Source organism: Bos taurus, chromosome 24 (genome assembly GCF_002263795.3).
Source record: "Bos taurus isolate L1 Dominette 01449 registration number 42190680 breed Hereford chromosome 24, ARS-UCD2.0, whole genome shotgun sequence".
Lineage (NCBI taxonomy): Eukaryota > Metazoa > Chordata > Mammalia > Artiodactyla > Bovidae > Bos > Bos taurus.
In genome coordinates, this window is record NC_037351.1 from 62,095,271 (window position 1) to 62,123,119 (window position 27,849).

At 40.2% G+C, this 27,849-nt stretch overlaps 1 protein-coding gene across 2 annotated transcripts; it reads left to right on the forward strand.

Annotated features, from left to right (window-relative positions):
- The first annotated feature begins 4,122 nt into the window (after window positions 1–4,122).
- On the forward strand, window positions 4,123–27,596 carry SERPINB10 (serpin family B member 10). 2 transcript variants are annotated; one of them, NM_001098925.1, is made up of 8 exons: window positions 4,227–4,273; window positions 8,195–8,371; window positions 12,381–12,446; window positions 12,877–13,014; window positions 14,822–14,939; window positions 21,145–21,287; window positions 24,547–24,702; window positions 26,774–27,596. In NM_001098925.1, the coding sequence occupies exons 2-8, from the start codon at window positions 8,204–8,206 to the stop codon at window positions 27,176–27,178; spliced, it is 1,194 nt and encodes a 397-aa protein (NP_001092395.1). In that variant the 5' UTR covers window positions 4,227–4,273; window positions 8,195–8,203; the 3' UTR covers window positions 27,179–27,596. The 2 variants fall into 2 exon arrangements, with proteins under 2 accessions (XP_015331101.1, NP_001092395.1); XM_015475615.3 differs by lacking the exon at window positions 8,195–8,371 and having other exon boundaries at window positions 4,123–4,273.
- The last annotated feature ends 253 nt before the right edge of the window (window positions 27,597–27,849 follow it).

Consider the following 27,849-nt stretch of genomic DNA (forward strand, 5'->3'; position numbering starts at 1 on the left):
TACCTAACAAGAAATTAAATGAATGCTTAGCACACACATTACTTAATAAATACTAGTGAGTATAATTATTTTCCTAGTCAGCAATAAAACTGTCTCATTGTCAGCTGGTCAAACATAGAGTCCCCCAAAATTATTCAGCTAATTCTTTAAGGCTTGAATTGTGATTTATTTCCTCTAAATCAGACATTCTTAAAAATTAGAGTTCTTCCTTGCTTTCTCCTACTTACTTTTAGATTCACTAAAAAAATGTATTTTACCAATTCATTCAACAAGGTGATAAATAGTAACTTTCTGAATCGTTGTGGGGTTGTGAGTCTTAAGATATATATGACCATCATTACTGAATTAGAGCATGAGCGTAGAATTTTAGGTTCAAAGTGTTCTTCACACTTTGTTGTTATTTGGTTGCTAAGTTGTGTCCAACTCTTTGTGACCCCATGGACTGCAGCATGCCAGGCTTCCCTGTCCTTCACTATCTCCCTGAGTTTGCTCAAATGCAAGTCCATTGAGTCAGTGATGCCATCCAACCATCTCATCCTCTGTCTTCCCCTTCTCCTCATGCCTTCATTCTTTCCCAGCATCAGAGACTTTTCTAATGAGTTGGCTTTTCCATCATGTGGCCAAAGTATTGGAGCTTCAGCTTTAGCATCAGTCCTTCCAATGAATATTCAGGGTTGATTTCCCTTAGGATTGACTGGTTTGATCTCCTTGTTGTGCAAGGGACTCTCAAGTCTTCTCCAGCACAATTCAAAAGCATCAGTTCTTCAGTGCTCAGCCTTCTTTATGGTCCAGCTCTCACATCCGTACCTGACTACTGGAAAAACCCTAACTTTGACTGTAGGGACTTGTGTGGGCAAAGTGATGTCTCTGTAGTTTTGCTTCTTGTAGTTTAAATTATTAAAATTTAATAATTTTATTTTTATTTTTGATGCTGTTCTTGATATTTCATCGTATTAGGAGTCCTTTAAAATAGTTTCCAAAGTTTAGCTTATTCGTCAGGAGATGTTTTCCGTTTGGAAGCCTATGTCTTGGTTTAGTTCTGGGAAACTCTCAGCCACCACTAAGGCCTGAATATTTGTTATCCTCATTCAAACACAGACGTTGAAACCCTAATCCCTGATGTAATGTAGTCTGTAGGCTGGGCCTTTGCGGGATAATTGGGATTAGAATTGGTCATGAGGGTGAGTCAAGGATGTGATCAGTGTTCTTAGGTAACCGGGAAGGGTTAATTTTGAATCCACAATGGATCTGCTCTGTGACTTTAACCCTTATCTTGCCAGTTTTGTTATTATAGGCATACATAGTGGTCAGCCTCAGGGAGATAACCTGACTCTGCTCACCTGTGAAAGACTGTGACATTCTTAAATTCTTTGTGTGGCATATGGTGGGCCCCCCCTCACCGGCTACTTACTGGTGTGGCCCAGAAATTCACATTTGGGGAGGCGGGTTTTGCAGATAGATGTGGCATCTCTGTTTGTTGATATGACGGGAGATAGTCCATTTCACACCACCCAGGACACCACTGTAAGAAAACGACAGCGCATCCCCTGCCTGAGGCTTGCCCTTCTCGGGCACATCTGCAAGGTGACATGTTACTCTGTTGCCTCCCACCTCCCCATCTCTGATCCATAAAAGAACCTGGCATCTAGGCTTGGACAAGATGGCTATTCTGAGGTGCTAGCCTGCCATCTTCTTGGTCAGCCAGCTCTCGAATAAAGTCCCTTCTTTGACTTAACACCTCGTCTTGGATTTATTAGCTTATCGTGAGGTGAGCAGAGAGAGCTTGGACTCTGTAACGCCTATGCATGCTAAGTTGCTTCAGCTGTGTCCGACTCTTTGCAGCCCTATGGACTGTAGCCCTCTAGGCTCCTCTGTCCATGGGAGTCTCCAGGCAAGAACACTGCAGTGGGTAAGCCATTTCCTCTGCTAGGGGATCTTCCTGATCCAGGGATTGAAACTGCATCTCTTGTATCTCTTACATCTCCTGCATTGGCAGGTGGGTTCTTTACCACTAGTGCCTGTGAAGTGCTTCACCTGTGAAGCCCTGGTGACTTGTAGAGAAAGGAAAAAAAGACAAGAGCTCTCAGCCAAGTAAAGACAAGGAGGCAACCACCTGTGAGCCAGGAAGTAAGCCCTCACCAAGCACCCAGTCACACTGGCACCCTCATCTCAGACCTGCAGCATCCAGAACTGTGAAAAATGCATGTTCACCAGGCACCTAGTCAGTGGTGTCCTGTTACCTGACCGGTGGTTGAATGACAGCCATCATCCACACAATCGTCTCGGCTCCACTCTATCTCCTTTCTTCTTCTGGTTTCCATTTGAATATTCCTGATGCACCTAGAGTTCTTTTTTATGTTCCAATACATTTTGAATACTTAATAAATTCCTGCAATCTTAACATCAAATATTGTAAAAACAAAACAACAGCTAGAGCCAAACTCTCCTTTGATGCCTGTTCTCCATTCATATAGCTCCTATTCCTTCATTCTCATTAGGAATATTGGTACATATTGCTAAACATACACAGGGCAGGCCATAACTAATAACAACAAATAAACATATGAGCAAAATTCTGCTGATAATATTATATTGTTGACTTAGGATAGCGTTACCTCTTTCCCAGCCAGCTCCAAACAGCCATCAAAACAAGGCAAAACCAAAATTTTATCAATATAGCTAGTATGTGTGTGCTGAACTCAGTCACTTCAGTTGTGTCTAACTCTTTGCAACCCTGTAAACTATAGCTCACCAGGCTCCTCTTTCTGTGGGATTCTCCAGGCAAGAATGCTGGAGTGGGTTGTCCTGCCCCGCTTCAGCCAGTCTTCCCAACCCAGGGATCCAACCTGCCTCTCTTGTGTCTCCTGCACTGGCAGGTGATTCTTTACCACTGGCGCCACCTGGGAGGCCCATAGCTAGTATGTCAACATATAAAGGCTTCATGTTAGTACTTGTTTATTTTTGGCTGTGCAGTGCAGCATATGGGACCTTCATTCCCTGATCGCAGATTGAACCCATTCCCCCTGCAGTGGGAGTGCAGAGTCTTAAACAATGGACTGCCAGGAAAGTCCCTAAAAATTTTAAACAAGAGGTAAGTGAGAAAGGAATCTGGAGAAGGTTTGTGGGGAAACATGAATAAAATCTTCTCTGTGGTTTTAGAGAAGAGGCTTTAGAGGAGATGAAACGATTTCTTGTTTGATCCCCCCAAATCTATATAGATGCATTGAATGTAATGCAAATAACTAGATCTGTGCAGTGATAAAGCATGAGCCACTCTCTGGTGAACCACTGGCAGTCAAGATGGACAACCCCTCTATCTGGAGCCTCCATATGATGTGTGTGTGTGTGTGCTAAGTTGTTGCAGTGGTGTCCAACTCTTGGCGGCCCTATTGATTGCAGTCCACCAGGCTCCTCTGTCCATGGAATTCTCCAGACAAGAATACTGGAGTGGGTTGCCATGGCCTCCTCCAGGGGATCTTCCCATGGCCTCCTCCAGGGGATCAGACCCAGGGACTGAACCAGCATCTCTTAGGTCTCCCACACTGGGAGGTGTGTTCTTTACTACTAGTGCTACCTGAGAAGCTTTGAGATCTCCGTGACCCAGGGATCAAACCCACGTCTCCTGCTTTGGCAGGCAGGTTCATTACCAGACCTAGTAACTGCATGTAAAACATCCATGCAGACCCCATGTCCCTGGAGTGGGGACAATGGGCATGAAATAGTTTGAGTTATGCCTGGGGGTCAACACCAGAGCCCAAATGAGAAGAACAGAAACATTTCTTGGATACTTCACATAATACCTTGTGAGCAATTTAACAGCAAACATTGGTGTTTATAATAATAATAATCTCCATTTCATTGCTCATAATTATTCTACTAACTTAAAACTTTCTGTTTTTATGGGAAAAAATATCTAGGGGAAGCCACTAATCTCTGCCAGTTGGCAGACTAGGGAAAACATGAAGCCAGGAATGTGTGAGTTACAATTTGTCAGAATTCCAGGCTCTGTGTACAGACAGACATGGAAAATGTGGGCCATTAAGTAATTGAGGCAAAACCTTGTCTATCTCTCTTTTTGTTTGATCTTCTGGCCAAGATAAACTTGAAAGGAAGAGTGTATAGGCTTGTAAAAGTGAATCAGAGGGTGGGGCTAAGAAAAGGGTGGTACTAAAATTGCTAAAAATTACTCCTACAGTTAAGAGTTACTTAACTCAGCCACAATTTCTTACTAAAGGAACCCACTGCCAATTCTGCTCCAGTGGAAGAAAACAAGGTATTGTAAATATTTCTTTGTTTAAAAATGTTTATGTTTTCTTTATTCATTGTACTGCCTAGATGAATAACAAACTATCAAGACCTCCACAGAACAGAAATGATAGTTGAGGCCATCCCCCTAGAATTCTGTGCAAGTCTGAGAGATTTAACCTTGAACTGGTTCAAAGATTGTGCTGGGAAAGGCTACGCAGGAGAGCGCTTTCATTTCCAAAGATGTGAGAGATGTGGTTTTACCACGAATTGTGGATTATGAATGATATTTTTTTCCAGTCACATTTTGGGATTTGCTGCCTTTGTATTTGTCAACAGGGGCAAAAAGAAATAGGATATTCTCAGAATGATTGACCCAAAACCCTTCTATCCCTTCAAAAGAGTAGACTTGGCAACATGAACTTGATCTCACTCATTTGCGTAGGGAACTAATGATTTGACTCTCTACCCCCTACCCCTACCCAATTTCAAGTCTTGGCCTTCATTCCAGGGGCCAAAAGCTTTCTTCTCTTTCATGGAATAATCAAGACCCTAACCTTACACTACATGCTCATCAGAAACCCTTCAAGACTATTAATTCCCTCAGAAATGGCTTCAGGTAAACTCAGAAGTGCTGGGGGTGTGGAGAGTTCATTTTCTGACATGCATGACTCCACCAAGTAGACAGTATTGTTAGTACCCTGGGAAGGTCAGGAGGCCTTGACTGTCCTCTAACAGGAAAGCAGAGCAGAGTCCTTCCTGCTCCCTCCTCCCACTCACCATCACCGCTCATTTCTCCCTCCTCTTATTCGACCTCTTTTGTCACCCAATCCCTCCCTTTCACCATAAAACCTTAAAGGCAATAAAATATAGTGGCAAAAGGATTTGTATTTAGAGTCCAGAGACTGGGATTGAAATGAGACCTCTGCTGTTAGGGAGCTGTGCATGTTAGCACATTTTACTTCTCTGGGCCTTAGTTTCCTAGCAGATAAAATGAGATAATTTGATTAGGATTAGAAGATTCTTTCCAAGACTGATTTGCTGGGAATATGTGTATCTATAATGACACATTTTGATGAATGATACTATTCTTTTCTTATTTTCATATTTCTTTGATTAAGCCCCATTACAGACTGAGATATTACATATTTTACATAAATGTATGGATAATGATATATGGATTAGGAAATGACAACCCACTCCAGTATTCTTGTCTGGAAAATTCCATAGACAGAGGAACCTGGTAGACTACAATCCACCGGGTCTCAAAGAGTCAGTCACGACTGAGCAGGCGTACTGACGTATCTATATACCTCCCGGAAACTGAAAAGAGAAATTCATTCTGAAAAGGGCACACATGGTTTTTGATCTAGACTTTAGTCTTTATTTATAATATCCTCTGAGAAGATCACTCTCCATCCCTTGAATGGATAAATTATTTCATGAGAATTTCATCCCCAAATTCTGCATCTTTCAGGAATCACCTTTAATGCTGGCTTAGCACTTTGATACTTTTTTTTAAAGGCAAGAGTTGTTCCTCTTGTATGTTCTAGGCTGCATATGATTTATTAATGATGATATTAATGAGAGTTAATGAAACTGAAGATAACTGTCTATTAACTTTCCACAAGAAATTAACTCTTTCATCAGAGAGAATTATCATTTTCAGGAATTTGCTACCAGTATCTAAACTCTAGAATAATCATAAATCATAGGTAGAAAGATAAAAGTCCTCAGCCTTAAAATAATAATTTCTCCTCTCTTCCCTTCATGATGATTATGCTTTGGCCATGGAGCCAAGCATTTTCCATATGAAAAATTCATGAGTTCTTAAAATAGAAAGCTTAGGGGACTGTCCCAGTGGTCTAGTGGCTAACAATCTATGCTACCAAAGCAGAGGACCCGAGTTTGATGACTGTTCAGGGAACTAGACCCTACATTCTGCAAGCAAAGACTCTACATGCTGCAACTAAGACCCAGTGCAGCCAAATAAGAAAATTAAAAAATAAAAGATAAAGCTTAATATATAGGTAGTAAACAAAACATCATTTAAAGGGATATAGCTATAAAGAAAACAGGGAGCTTATTTCCAAGATGGCACTGGATCTGTCAGGAGAAAGTGCTTATATGTAAATTTCAAACATTTTATGAGGGTGTAGAGTTATTACAAAACAAGGGTTGCTGCTTTTTTCATTTAATAAAATAGTGTTAGCCTAGAATTATCATCAGCTTCTGCAATAGGTAGAAGCTATGACTAGAGATGATTTAAAGGCTGAGAAGTTGTTGGTTAAGGGTAAGCCTATGACTAGGAGGGGTTTCAACAGTATCACTGTTAATTCAAGTCATGAAGAAATCAAGACTTTGTCTGCACATGTCTCTCCCTTGATTCAACCATTTAGCTAGAGAGATCTCCTGACTTCTCTAAAGTTCTCATTCTAGGTTTCTCAGAGGGCCACATGATATCAGTGCAAGACCAAGTTCTATACAGTACTCACCCTAATAGGAATCTCTAGGCCTAGGAATTTGGTTTATTTTAAATTATTTAATCAGGTTGAGAAATTATTTGGCTATAAAATCACAATAGATTAAACTCACTATTTCTTTGATAGCAATCCAGTTTTAAAAATCTTAAATGAGAATATCAGGGTGATTAGAGGTGAAATTTAGAAACTGAATACAATATTTTTAAAAATGAGAAAGCTTGAGTTTCTTTGTTCATTATGATTGGTTTCAGGGGGTCTCAAGTGAGTGAGAATAAAGACAAGAGTCTTGACTTCTCTACTTCTCTATAAGCATTTCCACTAGACTGTGAAAGTTTCAGATTTAAATAGATTTTTAAAAATGGTGACTAGAACCTTAACTATAAACACTCTAAATAAAAAATAAATAAATATTTGGAAGTTTCCATTTTGTACAAAGTCCTGAGATGGGTGCTAGCAGATGCACAAAGCAGAATAAGAAAATTTTGCTCTCAGGGAACTTGTTCTAGAGATGAAAAGATACGAACATATGAAAACAGAACTAGCAGTGTGATAAGCACCAGGCAGTGGCAAAAGCTACCTTACGGGACTTTGGTGGTAGACACGCTCTTGTGAACCCCAAAGTTCAGAAAAAGCATCCAGAGGAAAAGGTATGGAGCAGGGTTGGGTTTCATCTTATTATGAAGGAGGATAAAGGCTCTCCATGAACCAGGATACCATCTATCAAGGTGCGCATGGATAAACAAGGTTAAAAAGTATAAAAATAAGGATGAAAGATAAGTGAGAAAAAGTACAAAGTCAAAAAGGTGTATAATTATTCCTCATTTACTGGTGAAGCCATCAGGTATGTGGTGTATAGAAAAGAAGCACTTGGCTGATTCTACTGCAATTTAAACTCTGGCAATTTCAGCAGGAAGACCCAAATGACCAGAATCCAGGTGTTCTCTCAGGTGTTTCAGCGCTAGAATTTGAGGGCATTCTCTCAAACTTTCTGGACTTCAGTTTTCTAAGATTTAAAATAATACTGGAATTATTTTCATTCAGCTCTTAGGAGGGCATAAATACAGATATATAGATTATTGTTGTTGTTTAGTTGCTAAATCGTGTCTGACTCTTGGTGACCCATTGAATGTAGCCTGCCAGACTCCTCTGTCCATGGGATTTCCTAGGCAAGAATGCTGGAGTAGGTTGCCATTTCCTTCTCGAGGGATCTTCCTGACCCAGGGACTGAACCCATGTCTCTTGCATTGGCAGGCCAATTTTTTACCACTGAGCCACCAGGGAAGCCCCATATAGATTGTTACATAGGTTATTATGTATATAATCAGGTTGGATAATACATTCTTTTGTCATTTCAATGAAGGATGATAGAAAAGATAATTGTGTTAGCCAAAAAATCCATTTAAAAAAAGTAAAATAAATGGAAAAGATTATTAATATGTTCTTCAACTCTGCTTTATTTTTCTTAGATCTTCCCAATGGACTTTCTAGCAAAATCTATCAACCAATTTGCTCTGGAGTTTAGTAAAAAGCTAGCTGAATCTGCTGAGGGTAAAAATATCTTCTTTTCTCCCTGGGGGATCTCAGCCTCCTTGGCCATGGTGTATTTGGGCACCAAAGGGACCACTGCAGCCCAAATGGCCCAGGTGAGTAAGAAAGGTCAACTATCCTCTACTGGCTTAAAATGAAATGCTTTTATTTGGCTTTTACCTTCATTCCTCTCCTGGAACCCAAATAGTCCACATTTTACAATCATGTCTTCCAAAATAAAACACACACACATTTTCCAGACATTAAAAAGTAAGGCTGAGAAAGTGAATCAACAGACAACTGTTTCTAGGAAAACTATTTAAGAACCAGTGTTCTCTGGCAAAATCAGACGGAGACATGAGGTTATCAAGTTTGGTTCAATGTCAAATTTTTTAAAAATTCTGATTATTAAAATATTTCAAGAAAGTCATGGCTCGTACTTTAATAGAGTTAGTCATCATCTTTCTAATCTTGGAAGGATTTTCTTAAAAACACAAATAGAAGACTTCTTTGGTGGCTTAGTGGTTAAAATCTGCTTGCCAATGTAGGGGACATGGTTTGATTCCTGCTCGGGGAAGATCCTACAGGCTGCAGGGCAACTATTGTAGCCTGTGCACCTAGAGCCTAGGCTCCAAAACAAGGGAAGCCCCACTCAAAGAGTAGCCTTCAGGCACTTCAAATAAAGAAAGCCCACATGCCCACGCAAAGCAGCAAAGACCCAGCACAGTCAAAAATAAATAAACAAAATAATAATAAATTGATTTAAAAAGACACAAATAAAAAAATCAGGTGAAATCTGTTTCTCATGCTTTGTTTGGTTGTTACTTTGTTCAGTCCCTGCTTGTCTGGGTGAATCTAATGAATACATGAAGAGCATTAAAATAGTAGAACAGTATTACTGTTTGTTTCCAAGGCAAACCATTCAATATCACAGTAATCCAAGTCTATGCCCCAACCACTAATGCTGAAGAAGCTGAAGTTGAGTGGTTCTATGAATATGAAGACCTACAAGACCTTCTAGAACAAACACCCAAAAAGATGTCCTTTTCATTATAGGAGATGGGAATGCAAAAGTAGGAAGTCAAGAGATACCTGGAGTAACAGGCAAATTTGGCCTTGGTGTACAAAGTGAAGCAGGGCAAAGGCTAATAGAGTTTTGCCAAGAGAACGTGCTGGTGATAGCAAACACCCTCTTCCAACAACACAAGAGAAGACTCTACACATGGACATCACTAGATGGTCAATACTGAAATCAGATTGATTATATTTTTTGCAGCCAAAGTTGGAGAAGCTCTATACAGTCAGCAAAAACAAGACCAGGAGCTGACTGTGGCTCAGATCATGAACTCCTTATTGCCAAATTGAGACTTAAATTGAAGAAAGTAGGGAAAACCACCAGACCATTCAGGTATGACCTAAATCAAATCCCCTATGATTATACAGTGGAAGTGAGAAATAGATATAAGAGACTAGATCTGATATATAGAGTGCCTGATGAACTATGGATGGAAGTTTGTGACAGTGTACAGGAGGCAGTGATCAAGACCATCCCCAAGAAAAAGAAATGCAAAAAGGCAAAATGGTTGTCTGAGGAGGACTTACAAATAGCTGAGAAAAGAAGAGAAGCTAAAGGCAGAGGAGAAAAGTAAAGATACACCAGTTTGAATGCAGAGTTCAAAAGAATAGCAAGGAGAGATAAGAAAGCTTTCCTCAGCAATCAGTGCAAAGAAATAGAGGAAAACAATAGAATGGGAAAGACTAGAGATCGCTTTAAGAAAATTAGAGATACCAAGGGGACATTTCATGCAAAGATGGGCTCAATAAAGGACAGAAATGGTATGGACCTAACAAAAGCAGAAGATATTAAGTAGAGGTGGAAACAATACACAGAAGAACTATACAAAAAAGATCTTCATGACCCAGATAATCACGATGGTGTGATCACTCACCTAGAGCCAGGCATCCTGGAATGAGAAGTGAAGTGGGCCTTAGGAAACATCACCATGAACAAAGCTAGTGACGGAATTCCAGCTGAGCTATTTCAAATCCTGAAAGATGATGCTGTGAAAATGCTGCACTCAATATGCCAACAAATTTGGAAAACTCAGCAGTGGCCACAGGACTGGAAAAAGTCAGTTTTCATTCCAATCTCAAAGAAGCACAATGCCAAAGAATGCTCAAACTACGACACAATTGCACTCATCTCACATGCTAGCAAAGTAATGCTCAAAATTCTCCAAGCCAGTCTTCAACAGTATGTGAACTTCCAGATGTTCAAGCTGGATTTAGAAAAGCCAGAGGAACAAGAGATCAAATTGCCAACATCCACTGGATCATGGAAAAAGCAAGAGAGTTCCAGAAAAACATCTATTTCTGCTTTATTGACTATGCCAAGCCTTTGACTGTGTGGATCAGAACAAACTGTGGAAAAATCTAAAAGAGATGGGAATACCAGACCACCTGACCTGCCTCCTGAGAAATCTGTATGCAGGTCAAGAAGCAACAGTTAGAACTGGACATGGAACAACAGACTGGTTCCAAATCGGGAAAGGAGTATGTCAAGGCTGTATACAGACTCTATTTTTTTTTGGCTCCAAAATCACTGCAGATGGTGACTGCAGCCATGAAAGTAAAAGACGCTTGCTCCTTGGAAGAAAAGCTACGACCAACCTGGTCACCTTAGTCACTCAGGCATGTCCGACTCTTTGGGACCCCATTGACTGTAGCCCACTAGGCTCCTCTGTCCATGGACTTCTCCAAACAAGAATACTGGAGTGGGTTGCCATTTCCTTCTCCAGGGGATCTTCCCAAGTGAGGGATAGAAATTGGTTCTCCTGCACTGCAGGCCGACTCTTTACCCACTGAGCCACCAGGGAAGCCCATGATCAACCTAGACAGCATATTAAAAAGCAGAGGCATTACTTTGCCAACAAAGGTCCATCTAGTCAAAGCTATGGTTTTTCCAGTAGTCATGTATGGATGTGAAAATTGGACTATAAAAAAAGCTGAGCACCAAAGAGTTGTGCTTTTGAACAGTGGTGTTGGAGGAGACTCTTGAGAGTCCCTTGGACTACAAGGAGATCCAACCAGTCCATCCTAAAGGAGATCAGTCCTGAATATTCATTGGAGGGACTGATGCTGATGCTGAAGCTCCAATACTTTGGCCACCTGATGTGAAGAACTGACTCAACTGAAAAGACCCTGATGCTGGGAGGTATTGAGGGTTGGAGGAGAACAGCAGGACAGAGGATGAGATGGTTGGATGGCCTCACCGATTCGATGGACATGAGTTTGAGCAAGCTCCGGGAGTTGGTGATGGACAGGGAAGCCTGGCGTGCTGCAGTCCATGGGGTCACAAAGAGTTGGACATGACTGAGTGACTGAACTAAACTGATTACTGTATAAGCAGTTAATCTGATGTAAGCATTCTCAAATCACAGTGTTTCTATATGTGTGTGTAGCTTATATAGCAAAGTGAAAGTGAAGGCGTTCAGTAGTGCTGTTCCTTTCTGTGAGCTGCATCCAGGACGCACGTGGGAGTATAATTAGTGTCTTTCTCCTCTTGGACAATTTAAGAGAAACAGAGTCCACATCCTTCCTGTGAATTTCACATAAATGCTGGGGGAACACAAAGACTCTGACTCTATCGTCAGATGATGGTCGGCAGTGAGAACTGAAGCACTTAAGTAGAAAAAACAGCTAAAACTCCTGAATTTTCCAGATAATCAGGGCAATGGTGGCTTTTGCTTAAACTGGCTAAATGATGCACTTAATTGAATACTTAGCTTTCTTCTCAAACAATGATAGATAAAAACGAACCATGGAAAACATGAGGATTTTACATTTAAGGCTATTCCCAATGCTATTTTCAATGTCCAGTGCCAAGCATTAAAGTAAGCAGACTAACAACTTAAATTCAACTTAAAAATTTATTTAAAAGCAGCTCTTGACTTACTCTGTTAGTCCAGGTAATACACCGTTTAAGTCAAATCAGAGCTCCCTTGCTTCATTAATCATATGTTTTGCAGCTATGGGAATGACAGGCTTGTATTTACTGATGTGTATTTCAAATGATCACACCTCTGCAAAATGTGCTCATGTGTTGCCTTTTTATTGAAATTATAGGTTCTTCAATTTAGCAGAGACCAGGACAGCAAATTTTGTCCTGACAGTGAAAAGAAAAGGAAAATGGTATGTCTTATATTTCAATATCCATTTGATAATTAAGGAGAAGGTACTTTTAGCATTTTTTTTTTAGTGGCTAAATCAAACAACCTTTAATAGGTCATTTTTCTTAGAAAAAGATATTAAAACTATAGGAAAATTTTAGAGTACACACTGTCTACACTTTTTGAAAGAGTTATATTCTTCCCCTTTCTTTCCCTTCAAACTATTTCACGTTCAACCTTGCTGTTATCTTTGCATACTGAGTGTGAAGCCAATTATGCCTCAACAACGTTTATATCCTGCACTAAGAACACCAAAGAAAACATTTACCTGCCATGCAGTTGATTTCATGATCAGTTCATGAACGTGAAATAATTTCTTTTATTCTAAATTGTTCATATACATGTGTTTCTTTTTCAACATTTTTATTTGACCAATTTCTTTTCTTTGAAAGGAATTCAATGTGGGCAAGCCTGAAGAAATATACTCTGATTTCCAGACACTTATTTCAGAAATCAACAGTTCCAGCCATGCTTGCATACTTAAAACAGCCAACAGGATCTACGGGGAGAAAACTTTTCCATTTCACAAGGTAAGTGCAAACCTCTTATTTTAAGTTGATGGGAAAGAAAGAGCCATGTGAGACCAATCAGACGCTTTGTGCTTTTCTTTTTTTTTTTTCCTTTCTAATTTTATTTTATTTTTAAACTTTACATAATTGTATTAGTTTTGCCAAATATCAAAATGAATCCGCCACAGGTATACATGTGTTCCCCATCCCGAACCCTCCTCCCTCCTCCCTCCCCATACCATCCCTCTGGGCCGTCCCAGTGCACCAGCCCCAAGCATCCAGCATCATGCATCGAACCTGGACTGGCAACTCGTTTCCTACATGATATTTTACATGTTTCATTGCCATTCTCCCAAATCTTCCCACCCTCTCCCTCTCCCACAGAGTCCATAAGACTGATCTATACATCAGTGTCTCTTTTGCTGTCTCGTACACCGGGTTATTGTTACCATCTTTCTAAATACCATATATATGCGTTAGTATACTGTATTTATGTTTTTCCTTCTGGCTTACTTCACTCTGTATAATAGGCTCCAGTTTCATCCACCTCATTAGAACTGATTCAGATGTATTCTTTTTAATGGCTGAGTAGCTTTGTGCTTTTCTACAGGGATCCTGGGACAATCTTAATGTATAGGATGTCTGTGGTCAGTATTTCTGATAATCATTTAAACTGACCAATGTGTCAAGTTGTAAAGGAAACCAACAATGTATCTCAAACCACATCTAGTGATCAGAATTTTATGCCCAGAATAAAGGGGTACAACCCACTAACACACATAGAAATGGGGTTTATATAAACCCTGGGCCAACATTTGTTTCTTGGGAAATAGAACAAAAGATCCAGAGTAGCTCCACGTGGTGAGTCTGAAGGAGCAGAGGGCGGCATCGTCATCAGAGGGTGGCTGGAGACTCTGTCCTCAAGAGCAAAGCTGACTTTAGGATCAGATAAATCACTTCACATTATGACTATAGAAAATGCTATTTACATGCAATTAAGTCAACTTCTCTTCTCTGATGGTTGAGACCCCACAATGCAGATCCTCAGAGGAGTTAACTTTGCTGCTGCTGCTGCTGCTGCTAAGTCGCTTCAGTCGTGTCCGACTCTGTGTGACCCCATAGACGGCAGCCCACCAGGCTCCACCGTCCCTGGGATTCTCCAGGCAAGAACACTGGAGTGGGTTGCCATTTCCTTCTCCAATGCATGAAAGTGAAAAGTGAAAGTGAAGTCACTCAGTCGTGTCCGACTCTTAGCGACCCCATGGACTGCAGCCTACCAGGCTCCTCTGTCCATGGGATTTTCCAGGCAAGAGTACTGGAGTGGGGTGCCATTGCCTTCTCCAGAGTCAACTCTATGTCCGGCCAAACATTTAGTTCTTCCTGTTTGTCTGTCACATTCTTTGGCATGTGTCAGAAAAGAGCCAGAAGACCCAGGTGCCCTGTGGGTAAGAAGTAAAGAAATTGAATAGGACAGAAGGATAGCAATAGAAAAAGTCAAGCTGTACAGTGGAGAAGACTCCTGGAAATAAGATCCCACATGCCACATGGCACATATATATATGGATGTGGGGGCTCCAGAGCTGTAGGGGGCAGGCCTTCCTTCCACAACTGCAGTTCTGCATGGCTAGTCTGCATCCAGCTAAGTTTACACAGGGGAGCTTAGTTTTAACCATAGCTGGAGTATGGAAGACTGAAGAAAACAATGGGGTGAGAGTTTGCAATTATCCATCTAGCTGTATTTTTGTTTTTCAATAATCTAAATAGACTTGATTTCTCAGCTTTGATAAAAAAAAAATCTACAAAAGGAGATTTTACCTATATCTTCCAGAAATATTTAGAAGATGTGAAAACATATTTTGGTGCAGAGCCACAGTCTGTGAACTTTATAGGAGCTTCTGACCAAATCAGAAAGGAGATCAACTCTTGGGTTGAAAAACAGACTGAGGGTAAGCTTTCTGCAAGGTGATCACCAGTGTATTTTTGAAAAGTATTACTTTATCATTTTGAATTGTGTTATGTGTTAAGTATGTACATTTCTTAAATAGAACTGTGGGCATATTCTAATTATTCAGAACATTTGTTTTTATTCTAAGTCTTATCTAAAACAAGTAAGACAACCATTTAATTAATACCAAGTAAACAAGAGAATGATCACACTCTACTAATTCCAAAGAGGACTCTAGAGAAACGCAAAAAGTTTTGGAATACTGATGCACATGTGGTTTCTAAAGAAAAGTGGCTGCTAATGAATAATTAATGTGTGGCATTAAATATACTGTATAACCTTAAGTAAGTTCCAGAATAAGGTCATATATTAGAACAGATTTAAAATGCAGTAACTATCCTAGTAATAGGATAGAAGTTTGTTGTTGCTATTGTTGTTCAGTTGCTAAGTCTTGTCTGGCTCTTTTTAACCCCGTGGACTGCAGAACACCAGCCTTCCCTTCACCATTTCCCAGAGTTTGCTCAGATTCATGTCCAAAAAAGATAGTTTATCTCTGACCTAATCATCACAGGATAGATAAGCATTCTCTTCCCAGAGGCCTTCCAGAGATACACCTTGTGGATTAGAGCTGCATCTTCAAGATGTGGCTTTTATATTTGTCTAAGATGATTCTTGGGCTGCCCTGGTGGCTCAGTAGTAAAGAACCCATCTGCCAATGCAGGAGATTTGGGTTCAGTCCTTGGGTTGGGGAGATCACCTAGAGAAGGAAATGGCAATCCACTCCAGTATTCTTGCCTGGAGAATTCCAGAGAAGCCTGACAGGCTACAGTCCATGAGGTTGCAGAGTGGCACACTACTGAGATTGTGCACACAGGAGATGATTCTTAATGTTTGTCAGTGTCACAGTCAGCAGGAAATAGGGAAGATAAAGCCTCTTTGCTTTTAAGTGGCTGCCCTGAAACTTTCACACATCAATTCCATTTATATCCCAAACTTGGGAACACAGCATACGTTATGCTCTGGTGACCATTTTGTCTTAGTTTGCCTGGGAATTTCCAGATTTTATTTTCTGAAAGTCTCTCAGGCCTGGACAAACCAAGATAGTCAGTTACCTGGACCTGTAGTAAAAGATGAATCCTAACTCCCTAAACTGATATAGAAGCTCAGCGTGACCATGGGGTCTTGCCTGTCTCTCCACTCCAACTCTTATCATTCTCTGACTCAAAACTAATGCTCAGGAATTTCAAGTGGCACAGAATCCCAGAAGATTCCTGTGCTACTTCACACCCTCACATATTTACTCCTGTGTCCCCTCAATCAGAAACTGCCCCTCTCCTGCCACTCCCAGCCCCTTCATGGCCACTGGTTAACAACTCAGGGCCTCCCTCAGACAAAGAGCCTTCCTCCTTGCTCTCAAAGCCCCTTTGGGAACCTTTACCTTGACACTTACCACGTCGTTCCTAAAACTAACAATTGTTCAGTTGTTCATTGACGTCCCTACCTCTCCCACTAGATTCAAGGACCTAAGTGCAATAACACTACCTTATTTGAGTTTCTGCTTTGAATCACTAACAAATAATAGCCTCGCTTATGGTATTTGTTCAGAACATTGATGTTTATTGAAGTGAATTGAGGAAGCTGGCAGCCCTACATTCTCAGTTCTTTTTTTTTACTGAACTAGTGACTCAGAGGAGAACGAAATGGCAACCCACTCCAGTACTCTTGCCTGGAAAATCCCATGGATGGAGGAGCCTGGTAGGCTGTAGTCCTTGGGGTCGCTAAGAGTTGGACACGACTGAGCGACTTCACTTTCACTTTTCACTTTCATGCATTGGAGAAGGAAATGGTAACCCTATCCAGTGTTCTTGCCTGGAGAATCCCAAGGATGGCAGAGCCTGGTGGGCTGCCATCTATGGGGTCGCACAGAGTCAGACATGACTGAAGCGACTTAGCAGCAGCAGCAACAGTGATTCAGAAGCCATGCTGAGGCAGGAGTGACTGTTTTTCCTAACTTACGCCTGATTTGGATTCATCCAAATGTGAGTCTGGTTTGAGAATTATAGATTAGCCTGTATTTACAGAAAGAAACTACTTACATTGTTCCAGTTCATGTGAGAACCAAATGTGATTGTACAGGCAAAAGCACATTGAAATGCACAACACAAACTAAACACAGTAGCTGTGCTGTCACTTCAGTCATGTCCGACTCTTTGCGACCCTATGGACTGTAGCCCGCCAGGCTCCTTGGTCCATGGGATTCTCCAGGCAAGAATACTGGAGTGGGTTGCCATGCTCTCCTCCAGGGGAATCTTCCAGACACAGAGATCGAACCCATGTCTCTTATGTCTGCCTGCATTGACAGAGGGTTCTTTCCAGTAGATGTAGAAGCAGTTATAGTGCCGGAGCTGAATTAAATCTCAGCTCTCAAATGCCTACCCTCTGCCTACTTGGGTCCCTAGAAGACAGAAAAGGGTCTTATGGACAGGAAGAGAGGGAACAACTCATATGCTTTCACCGAAGCAAATCCTTCAGAGCTGAGTAGAGAGTAAATGTCTGATGCTCACAAGATTGGTTTGCATAAGGGTCTTGCCATCTTCCCCATATAGGCTGATGCACTCAAGGAGAATGACAGAATCCATTTCACCAGATCACAGAGCTGTCCGGACTTTCCTATGATGATAGAAATGTGCCATAAATCTGAGGGCTGTCATAGCAAATGACCACAAACTGTGTGGTTTAGACCAATGGAAATATATTCTCTGATAGTTCTGGTGCTTCCCTAGTGGTTCAGTGGTAAAGAATGTGCCTACCAATGAAGGAGATGCAGGAGATGCAGGTACCATCCCTGGGGTGGGAAGATCCCTTGAAGAAGGAAATGACAACCCACTCCAGTATTCTTGCCTGGGAAATCCCATGGACACAGGAGCCTGGCGGGCTACAGTCCACGGGGTCGCAAAGAGTCAGACACAACTTAGTGCTAGACATGCAACAACACAGTTCTGGAGGCTGCACATCCGAAGTTAAGGTGTTGACAGGGCTCTACTGTTATTCAGTCGCTAATCTGAGTTTCACTCTTCGCAACCCCATGAACTGTGGCACGCCAGGCTTCCACTTCTTTGGAAAATTTTAGGAAAGAAGCCATTCCATGCCTCTCTCCTAGTTGCTGATAGTTGCTGGCAAACCTTGGCTTCTAGAAGCATCTCTCCAATCTCTGCCTCTGTTGATACATGGCTTTCTACTCTTCCTCTCCTTTGTCTTTGTGTTTTCACAGTCTGTGTGTCTGTGTTCGAATTTCTCTCCTTTTATAAGGACACCAGTCATTGAATTAGAGGCCCAACCTAATCCAGTATGACTTCATTGTAACTTGATTGCACCTGCAAAGACCCTATTTTGAAATGAGATCACATTCACAGGGACTGGGGGTTAGGAATTAATGTATCTTTTGGGAAGGACAAAATTCAGCCCACAACAGCAATCAGTTCAGTTCAGTCACTCAGTCGTGTCCGACTCTTTGCAACCCCATGAACCACAGCACACCAGGCCTCCCTGTCCATCACCACCTCCCAGAGTTTACCCAAACTCATGTCCATTGAGCCGGTGATGCCATCCAACCATCTCATCCTCTGTTGTTCCTTTCTCCTCCTGCCCTCTATCTTTTCCAGCATCAGGGTCTCTTCAAATGAGTCAGCTCTTCCATCAGGTGGCTAAAGTATTGGAGTTTCAGCTTCAACATCAGTCCTTCCAATAAACACCCAGGACTGATCTCCTTTTAGGATGGACTGATTAGAGCTCCTTGCAGTCCAAGGGACTCTCAAGAGCCTTCTCCAACACCACAGTTCAAAAGCATCAATTCTTCGGCCCTCAGCTTTCTTCATAGTCCAACTCTCACATCCATACATGACCACTGGAAAAACCATAGTCTTGACTAGACAGACCTTTGTTGACAAAGTAATGTCTCTGCTTTTGAATATGCTGTCTAGGTTGGTCATAACTTTCCTTCCAAGCAGTAAGCGTCTTTTAATTTCATGGCTGCAGTCACCGTCTGCAGTGATTTTGGTGCCCCCCCAAAATAAGGTCAGCCACTGTTTCCATTGTTTTCCTATGTATTTGCCATGAAGTAATGGGACTGGATGCCATGACGTTAGTTTTCTGAATGTTGAGCTTTAAGCCAACTTTTTCACTCTCCTCTTTCACTTTCATAAAGACACCCTTTAGTTCTTCTTCACTTTCTGCCATAAGGGTGGTGTCATCTGCATATCTGAGGTTATTGATATTTCTCCCAGCAATCTTGATTCCAGCTTCTGTTTCTTCCAGCCCAGCGTTTCTCATGATGTACTCTGCATATAAGTTAAATAAGCAGGGTGACAATATATAGCCTTGACGTACTCCTTTTCCTATTTGGAACCAGTTTGTTGTTCCATGTCCAGTTCTAACTGTTGCTTCCTGACCTGCATACAGGTTTCTCAAGAGGCAGGTCAGGTGGTCCTGTATTCCCAACTCTTTCAGAATTTTCCACAGTTTATTGTGATCCACACAGTCAAAGGCTTTGGCACAGTAAATAAAGCATAAATAGATGTTTTTCTGGAACTGTCTTGCTTTTTCCATGATCCAGCAGATGTTGGCAATTTGATCTCTGGTTCCTCTGCCTTTTCTAAAACCAGCTTGAACATCTGGAAGTTCATGGTTCACGTTTTGCTGAAGCCTGGCTTGGAGAATTTTGAGCATTACTTTACTAGCATGTGAGATGAGTGCAATTGTGCAGTAGTTTGAGCATTCTTTGGCATTGCCTTTCTTTGGGATTGGAATGAAAACTGACCTTTTCCAGTCCTGTGGCCACTGCTGAGTTTTCCAAATTTGCTGGCGTATTGAGTGCAGCACTTTCACAGCATCATCTTTTAAGACTTGAAATAGCTCAACTGGAATTCCATTACCTCCACTAGCTTCATTTGTAGTGATGCTTCCTAAGGCCCACTTGACTTCACATTCCAGGATGTCTGGCTCTAGGTGAGTGATCACACCATCGTGATTATCTGGGTCACGAAGATCTTTTTGGTACAGTTCTTCTGTGTATTCTTGCCACCTCTTCTTAATGTCTTCTGCTTCTGTCAGGTCCATACCATTTCTGTCCTTTATTGAGCCCATCTTTGCATGAAATATTCCCTTGGAATCTCTAATTTTCTTGAAGAGATCTCTATTCTTTCCCATTCTATTATTTACCTCTATTTCTTTGCACTGAACACTGAGGAAGGCTTTCTTATCTCTTCTTGCTATTCTTTGGAACTCTGCATTCAGATGCTTATATCTTTCCTTTTCTGCTTTGCTTTTCGCTTCTTTTCACAGCTATTGTAAGGCCTCCGCAGACAGCCATTTTGCCGTTTTGCATTTCTTTTTCTTGGGGATGGTCTTGGTCCCTGTCTCCTGTACAATGTCACGTATCTCTGTCCAGAGTTCATCAGGCACTCATCTATTAGATCTAGTCCCTTAAATCTATTTCTCACTTCCACTGTATAATCATAAGGGATTTGATATAGGTCATACCTGAATGGTCTAGTGTTTTTCCCCACTTTCTTCAATATTCTCCCCCAAATACATAACTTAAATATTATCTTGAAGAAGCATCAGAAAAATCTGAGCAGAGAGTTAAGCATTCTACAATTTTTTTCCCCCAAAAGTATCAAGGTCATGAAAGACAAAGAATGAATGTGAAACTGCCTTGGCTTAAAGAGGACTAAGAGGAAATGAGACCTAAATGCAGCTTGAGCCCTTGGGTTGATTTCTAATCTAGAAAAAAAGGACACTATTGGAACAACAGATGAAATAATTTAAACAGGGCGCACCTCTTGTGGTCCAGTGGGGTTGGGACTTTGCCTTCCAAATCGCAGGGTGTGGGTTTGATCCCTGGTTGGGGAACTAAGATATCACATGATTTGTGGCCAAAAAATGAAAACGTACAACAGAAACAGTGCTGTAACAAATTGAGTAAGGACTTCAAAAATGGTCTACATAAAAATTACCTTTTAGAAGAAGAAATCTAAGTAGACCTGTTAATATTAATGGTATTCTATCAATACTGAATTCCTGGTTTGAATTTTTCTGGGTATAAGATGTTACCATTTAACAGTATTTCATAATCATAAGTTTTATAAGTGTGGCATTTCACCAGGACATAACTATATCATTTGAAATATGTCCCTTTGCTTTTGTAGGAAAAATCCTAAATCTCCTACCTGATGATGCAGTGGATCCTACAACCAGAATGGTTCTGGTGAATGCCCTTTACTTTAAAGGAGTCTGGGAACATCAATTCTTAGTCCAAAATACCACAGAAAAGTCTTTCAAAATAAACAAGGTAGGAGCCTGTTAATAACCAGTATGTATTTTATAAGACATTGCAAATGAAATTCTATTTTAAATTCATTCTATCTGAATATTTGTTCCTGTAAATGATGGCTCTTTACTTGGGCAGGGATGACTGACCCAAAAGCCCCAGTTTCATCCCACCTGGATGTTGCCCTTTCATTGTTTTAATCTCACATATTTTATCACTCACCCCTCGCTGCGATCATGGTAGAGTAGGTAAGGTAGTTATTGCATTTATTTTCCAAGTTAGAAGTGCAGTGGGGCTAAGTGGCTAGATTCATTTCAAGTTTATTTGTTTTGGTTTCATTATAGTTTCTCTGGTCAATAGAGGAACCAACCTTTAAATGTCCAGTGTTGGGAGGTGTGTGTGTTACTTGCTCTTTGTGACCCCACAGACTGTAGCCCGCCAGAGTCCCCTTTCTATGGGAGTGTCCTGGCAAGAATAGTGGGTTGCCATTTCCTCCTCCAGGGGAGCTTCCTGACCCAGGGATCGAACCTGGGTCTCCGATCGAACCTGGATCTCCTGTGTCTCCTGCAGTGGCAGGCGGATGCTCTACCACTGAGACGCTGGGGAAGCCTCAAGTGCCTCGAGCTGTGCTTCAGTTAGAAGGCTGCCAGAACCATGATTCCACCTTCTTCACTTATGAGTTCTGTTCTTGTTCTACTAAACTAGCATCATCTTACACCAAACTCTTACTTTTCCAGAAGAAAAAGAAATAAAAAACATTTTAAAATCTCATCTCTTTCTTTAAGTTTTCCCTCTGGGCTGGCACACATAGCATTTGTTTTTGTAGTAGGAACTACTTCAGCAACAAGGGAGATGAACAGAAGGTCACAGATACACCCAAGGGCTGGAATGCGGCTGGGTCTTGAGAATTGAATGGAAACAAAGATTCAAATATTGTCAGGATTCATCTTCTATCTTCTCAACTCTGTTTCTCCCATCCTTCTTCTCTCAATCTGAAGTCTGATCTCCATTCTAGAGATGAGTTTGATAGGTCACATTCCAAATTCTTAGGTAAAGAACTGACTGCCAAAGTTTGTGAAAATGTTTTAGTCCTGGGTGGATTATCTCACTTAAACACTGCTGCTGATGACATATGGCTGTAACAATATGTTGTGTGCAATAGGTTGTGTGCAATAGGCAATTTTCAGATGATCAGTGGGGAAAAGATGTAGAAAGGACTGAATTTATAATCCTACAGGCTAACTGGAAATAAGCTGGATAGTTACTTGGCTTGATAAAAGCAGTAGAAAATTTCAGCTGCAAGTGATAGGAAAGCATTCCAAACTAGCTCCAGTGACATGAGAATTATATTAGTGTTAGCTCAAGGGCTTCCCTGATGGCTCGGGGTAAAGAATCCACCTGCCAATGTGGGAGATGTGGGTTCAATCCCTCTGTCAAGAAGATCCTCTGGAGAAGTAAACACCTCCAGTATTCTTGCCTGGGAAATCCCATGGACAGAAGACAATGGTGGGCTATAGTTCATGGTGTCACAAGAGAGTCAGACATGACTAATAAACTAAACAACATCAAAGAAACTAAGAGGGACCAGGAGTGGGACCTCTAGAGTCTCAAACATAATCTGTCCTCTCTGCCTCTACCCTTGAGCCATCATTATTGCTCTCATTCTCTAATATTAAGGATGGAGTTTATCCATATGACCAGGGAATATGACTGCCCTTTATTCTAGCTTCACAACTCTACTGTTAATACAGAGAGAGTCTTGGCTGCTAGCTCTAACAGAATGCTCCCAAAGAAGACTCTGATTGGTCCCACCCATATGCTTATCCTTGAGACAATCATTTCAACACAGAGCATCCTGAGTGAACAGCCATGGTCACGAGGCCACTACCTTAGCAGAAAGGTAGGGCTTTGTGATTGACATTTAGCACCACATAGAGTGGATAAATAACAAGTATAAAATGTCTGAATTGCATGGTTTTGCTTTTGTTTACCATTGGCTTTACTGACATTTCATAATGTCATGTATCTACCATTACAGTATCGTACAGAATAATTTCATTGTCCTAAAAATGCCCTGTACTCAACACATTCATCCCTCCCTCTAAGTCTTTCGCAACTGATGATCTTTTTACTGTCTGTATAGTTTTGCCTTTTCCAGAATGCAGTAAAATTGGAATTACATAGTATGCAATCTTCTTGAAGGTGCAACCACATTCTTCTACTTAGCAATATGTATTTAAAGTTCCTCCAATATGTATTTAAAGCCACTTTTTGTGGCTTGACAGGTCATTTCACTTTATTGCTGAATAATCTCCCATTGTATGGATTTAAGATTTTGTTGATCCGTTTGCCTTTCTGAAGGGCATTTTGATTCTTTCTAGTTTTTGGCAATTATGACTCAAACTGCTATAAGCATATATGTGCAAGATTTTGCATGAACATGTTTGTAACTCATTCTGGTGACTACCCAGGAGCACAGTTGTTGGATCATGTGGTAAGGTTGTGTTTAGCTTTGGAAGAAACCACTGCACTGCCATCTGGTGTGGCTTCCACTTTGCATTCCCATTGGCAGAGAATGTCAGTTCCATCTTAGCTAGAAGTTTGTGTCATCAGGGTTTTGAACTTTTGGCCTTTCTATTAGCTGTGACACTCCACAGCTAATCTTCACTGTTTTAATTTGCAATTGCCTAAGCACATAGGATTGAACGTCTTTTCACATGCTGTAGGTCTTCCTTTGGTGAGGTATCAGTTTAGATCTTTTGCCTATTTTTTAAGCAGGGTTCATTGCTTTATCATTGTTGAGTTTTAAGAGTTCTTCACAAATTTCAGATAATGGTATTTTACCAAACACATATTTTGCAATTCTTAGCTCCTAGTTTATTGCTTGTGTTTTTCTTCTCTTAGTGGATTTCAGTTTTATGATATTAAAAGGCTGTCTCAAATGTTTGCATCTGAAATGCAACTTAGTTTCTGAATCATTGGTATTTGCATAGTTTGCATAAGATTATATATTGTTTTAAGTGTTTGGTACAATCCAGCTTGCCATGATTCATAGAGGATGCCATAATACTGTCAGAGAAAGAAATTCTCACATCATTTATTGACGATGTTATCAGTGGAACACATATTTCCAGAAAGCAAGTTTGAATAGTTTTATTCAGCATTTAGCAGAGGATCATCATCTTTGTCAGTGTCACAGATGGCTGGGAACCAATGTTGCTAAAGAATTAAGAATTTGGTGAGATACCTCCCCAGTGATTTTGCTGCATATATTCTACAGACTACAAGCAAACCAGTGCAAATGATGTCCATGAAAGAAAAACTTCAAGTATTTTACATAGAAAGTCCACAAGCCATGGGCCTTCAACTCTACTATGAGAGCCGTGACCTCAGTCTGCTCATACTGCTGCCAGAAGACGTTGATGGACTGGATCAGGTAAAGGGATCAGTCTATTCATACCTCCCTCCTTTCCTCTCCCCTTTGGTAACATTTGTTTTCTCTCTGTGAGTCTATGTCTATTTTGCAAATGCATGCAAAATCACTTTAGTCATGTTTGACTCTGTGCAACTCCATTGACACACCAAGTTCCTCTGTCCATGGGATTCTATAGACAAGAATACTGGAGTGGGTAGCCATTTTCTCCTCCAGGGAAACTTCCTGACCCAGGGATTGAACCTGTGTCTCTTATGTCTCCTGCATTGGCAGGCAGGCTCTTTACCACTAGCACCACTTGGGAATGTTTACTTGCATGGAAAAATAACTTGAAAAAAGAGACATCAGTCTGACATGAATATGGTTCTAGTGTTTATCCCTCCTGGGAAAAAAGATATGATCTTATAAAGATATGATCTCCCAGTTTTTGAATTTCTGCACAGGGGGGCAACCAACACATCTTCAACCCTAGTTACTGTATTTTCATGTATCACTTAAGCTTTACAAAACTTTGTAAGGTTGATGTTACTATTTCTCAGGAAGGATAAGTAGTCTACAGACACCTTTAGCATTGGGTAGCCACACAAACAACAGCTAGAAATATTTATTGTGAGTAACAAAGCTGTGTAGATTGATCATAACAATCTTTCAGGTAGTATAGGTCTTTTTTCCCCTTCTGGTAGAACCTACCTAATTAATTTTTAAGTCACATGCATTAAGCTAGCCTTAGACATACATTTAAAAACATAAACAGAGTCTAAAACATTTTTTAAAGAATGCTTTTTATCAAGTAAACACTCTTCAGAAGATATAGTCTGTATCAGTGCATCTTCAGGTTATTGTTTAAGTTGTTCACCAGTTAAACATGGTGATGGACAGGGAGGCCTGGCGTGCTGTGATTCATGGGGTCGCAAAGAGTCAGACACGATTGAGCGATGAACTGAACTGCACTGAACTGAAGCCTGATTTTGGCCAGACTACATTTCTGAGCGATTCACGTGCAATCAGTGGTCTGTCTTTCTGTGCACTGTGTGTAGTTTTTCATGTGTGCCAGATTGTTTATATTTCTGCTTCCACTTTCCTATTGGTGTTTAGAAAGATCTCTAGATAGTGTCATAAAATTTGTGAAACTGGAGAGGATGGTAAAACCGAGTGTGAACACTAAACCATTAGAGTTACATCATTATAAGCCTTTTTTTTTTTTACAAAGTGCAAGTTCCTGACCTGAAACATTGTCACTTAATGCACATCATTTACATATGTGTCTTTGATAGCAATACTTGGATCTAGAAAACTCCAAATTAGCAAAACCATGTGCTTTAAACAAACATGTTATTTAAAAAATCAAACATTGCTTTTTATCCTATATATGTAATGCATATGTGTATATACATATATATTTATTGTTTTAAAATTTTAAATATCAAGAGAAAAAGCAGCTTCAAAATCACTATTTAAAAAGTTATTACTCTTAAGATAGAATGATTTTCCTTTCTTTACTATTCTTTTTCTCCCCATAATTTATAATTACTAGTTTCATATTGGTGTAATTATAGAGTATAGGCATTTTATCTCAGATTTTGTTTTTGAAGGATTGTATACTGTGCTAATGAAACTAATTTAATAAATTAGTTATTGAACTAGTTTATTAGTTAATAAACTAGTTTTAAACTAGTTAATACAACTAATAAAAATAATTTTTTTGGTTCCCTGGCGTACAACGTGTCCTAGAGTGTATGCTTTTGTGTTGATGACATTTAAATGTATATTTATACTGGTATATTTGTGTATGTAGTTGCTGTCTTGCAAATATCATAGAAGTACTTCTGTTTCGAATCAAGGTCTAACTTATTAAGCCTATATCCTGAGAACTATTAATCTGCAAAATGATATGTCAACAGTGTGAAAGATCTCTTTATAAACAAAAAAATTCCAAATGTGTGTGTTTTGTTACCTTTGGTAATGGGAGTGATTATAATTCATCTATGTAATATCTAGAGATTTCACTCAACCTTTATTTCCTATTTCTTAATTGGAAATTACTGATTCTTTCTTCATTGGCTCCAAATTGCAGCTGGAAAAGACTATCACCTATGAGAAGCTGAGTGAGTGGACCAGCGCAGACATGATGGAGTTGTGCAACGTGCAGTTAAACCTTCCCAAGTTCAAGCTGGAAGAGACTTACGATCTCAAGTCAACTTTGAGCAGTATGGGGATGAGCGATGCCTTTAACCAGAGCAAAGCTGATTTCTCAGGAATGTCCTCAGAGAGAAACCTATTTCTGTCCAATGTTTTCCATAAGTGTTTTGTGGAAATAAATGAACAAGGTACAGAGGCTGCAGCTGGTACTGGGAGTGAAGTGAGTGTAAGAATGAAACTCCCCTCCATCGAATTCAATGCAGACCACCCGTTCCTCTTCTTCATCAGGCACAACAAAACCAACGGCATTTTATTTTATGGGAGATTCTGCTCCCCCTAAACCCTGCATCTCTCTCATCAAACAAGAGCATCTAAAGTGTGAAAAATACACATATGATGGAAAACACAATTACAATACAACCAGTTTGTAGCTTGACTCTTTCGTATGCATACGTATTAGAAAGATTATCTTGAAATAATATATTCTAGTGATCCTATCAGGCCTATATAGTTAGAGAGAATGCAAATTTAATTTTTTTAACATTTTAATGTGACTTTTATTTGCTTTTCAGAAATTTGGTTATTCAATCAAATGCCTTCAATGCTTGACCTACCTGGTCACTGTATCTCCATTGTCGCTTATATTTCACATGCATCATTTAGTGAAGAAAAATCTTTATAAAGTTGATATAATGATATCACTGATATTGATATGTGAATTTAAAAGTATTCTAAAATAAAAATTTTATTAGAAAGAATTACTATGGGTAACAGTTGTCACATTAACATCTTTGCTTTTAAAAATCTTATAAACTAGAAGAGTAAATTTCTAATTTATATAAATGTATATTGTTGGGTATAAGAAGATATTCTTACTAACATTTTATCTCCACAAAATTGCCTGTGTTTTTCCAATTTCTACTAAAAATGCTCATACACAATGTCTTATTGGTAGTCTCATCAGCTGTTATTCTAATTTTAGAGACTGAGTGTATCATTCTAGTTGCTTTT

Bases quoted from the DNA above. Each gene is read 5' to 3' on its own strand.
- SERPINB10 (NM_001098925.1), top strand. From the start codon at position 8,204: ATGGACTTTCTAGCAAAATCTATCAACCAATTTGCTCTGGAGTTTAGT. The intron at 13,015-14,821 runs GTAAGTGCAAAC...TATATCTTCCAG, and splicing joins AAACTTTTCCATTTCACAAG to AAATATTTAGAAGATGTGAA. The intron at 14,940-21,144 runs GTAAGCTTTCTG...TTGCTTTTGTAG, and splicing joins GGTTGAAAAACAGACTGAGG to GAAAAATCCTAAATCTCCTA.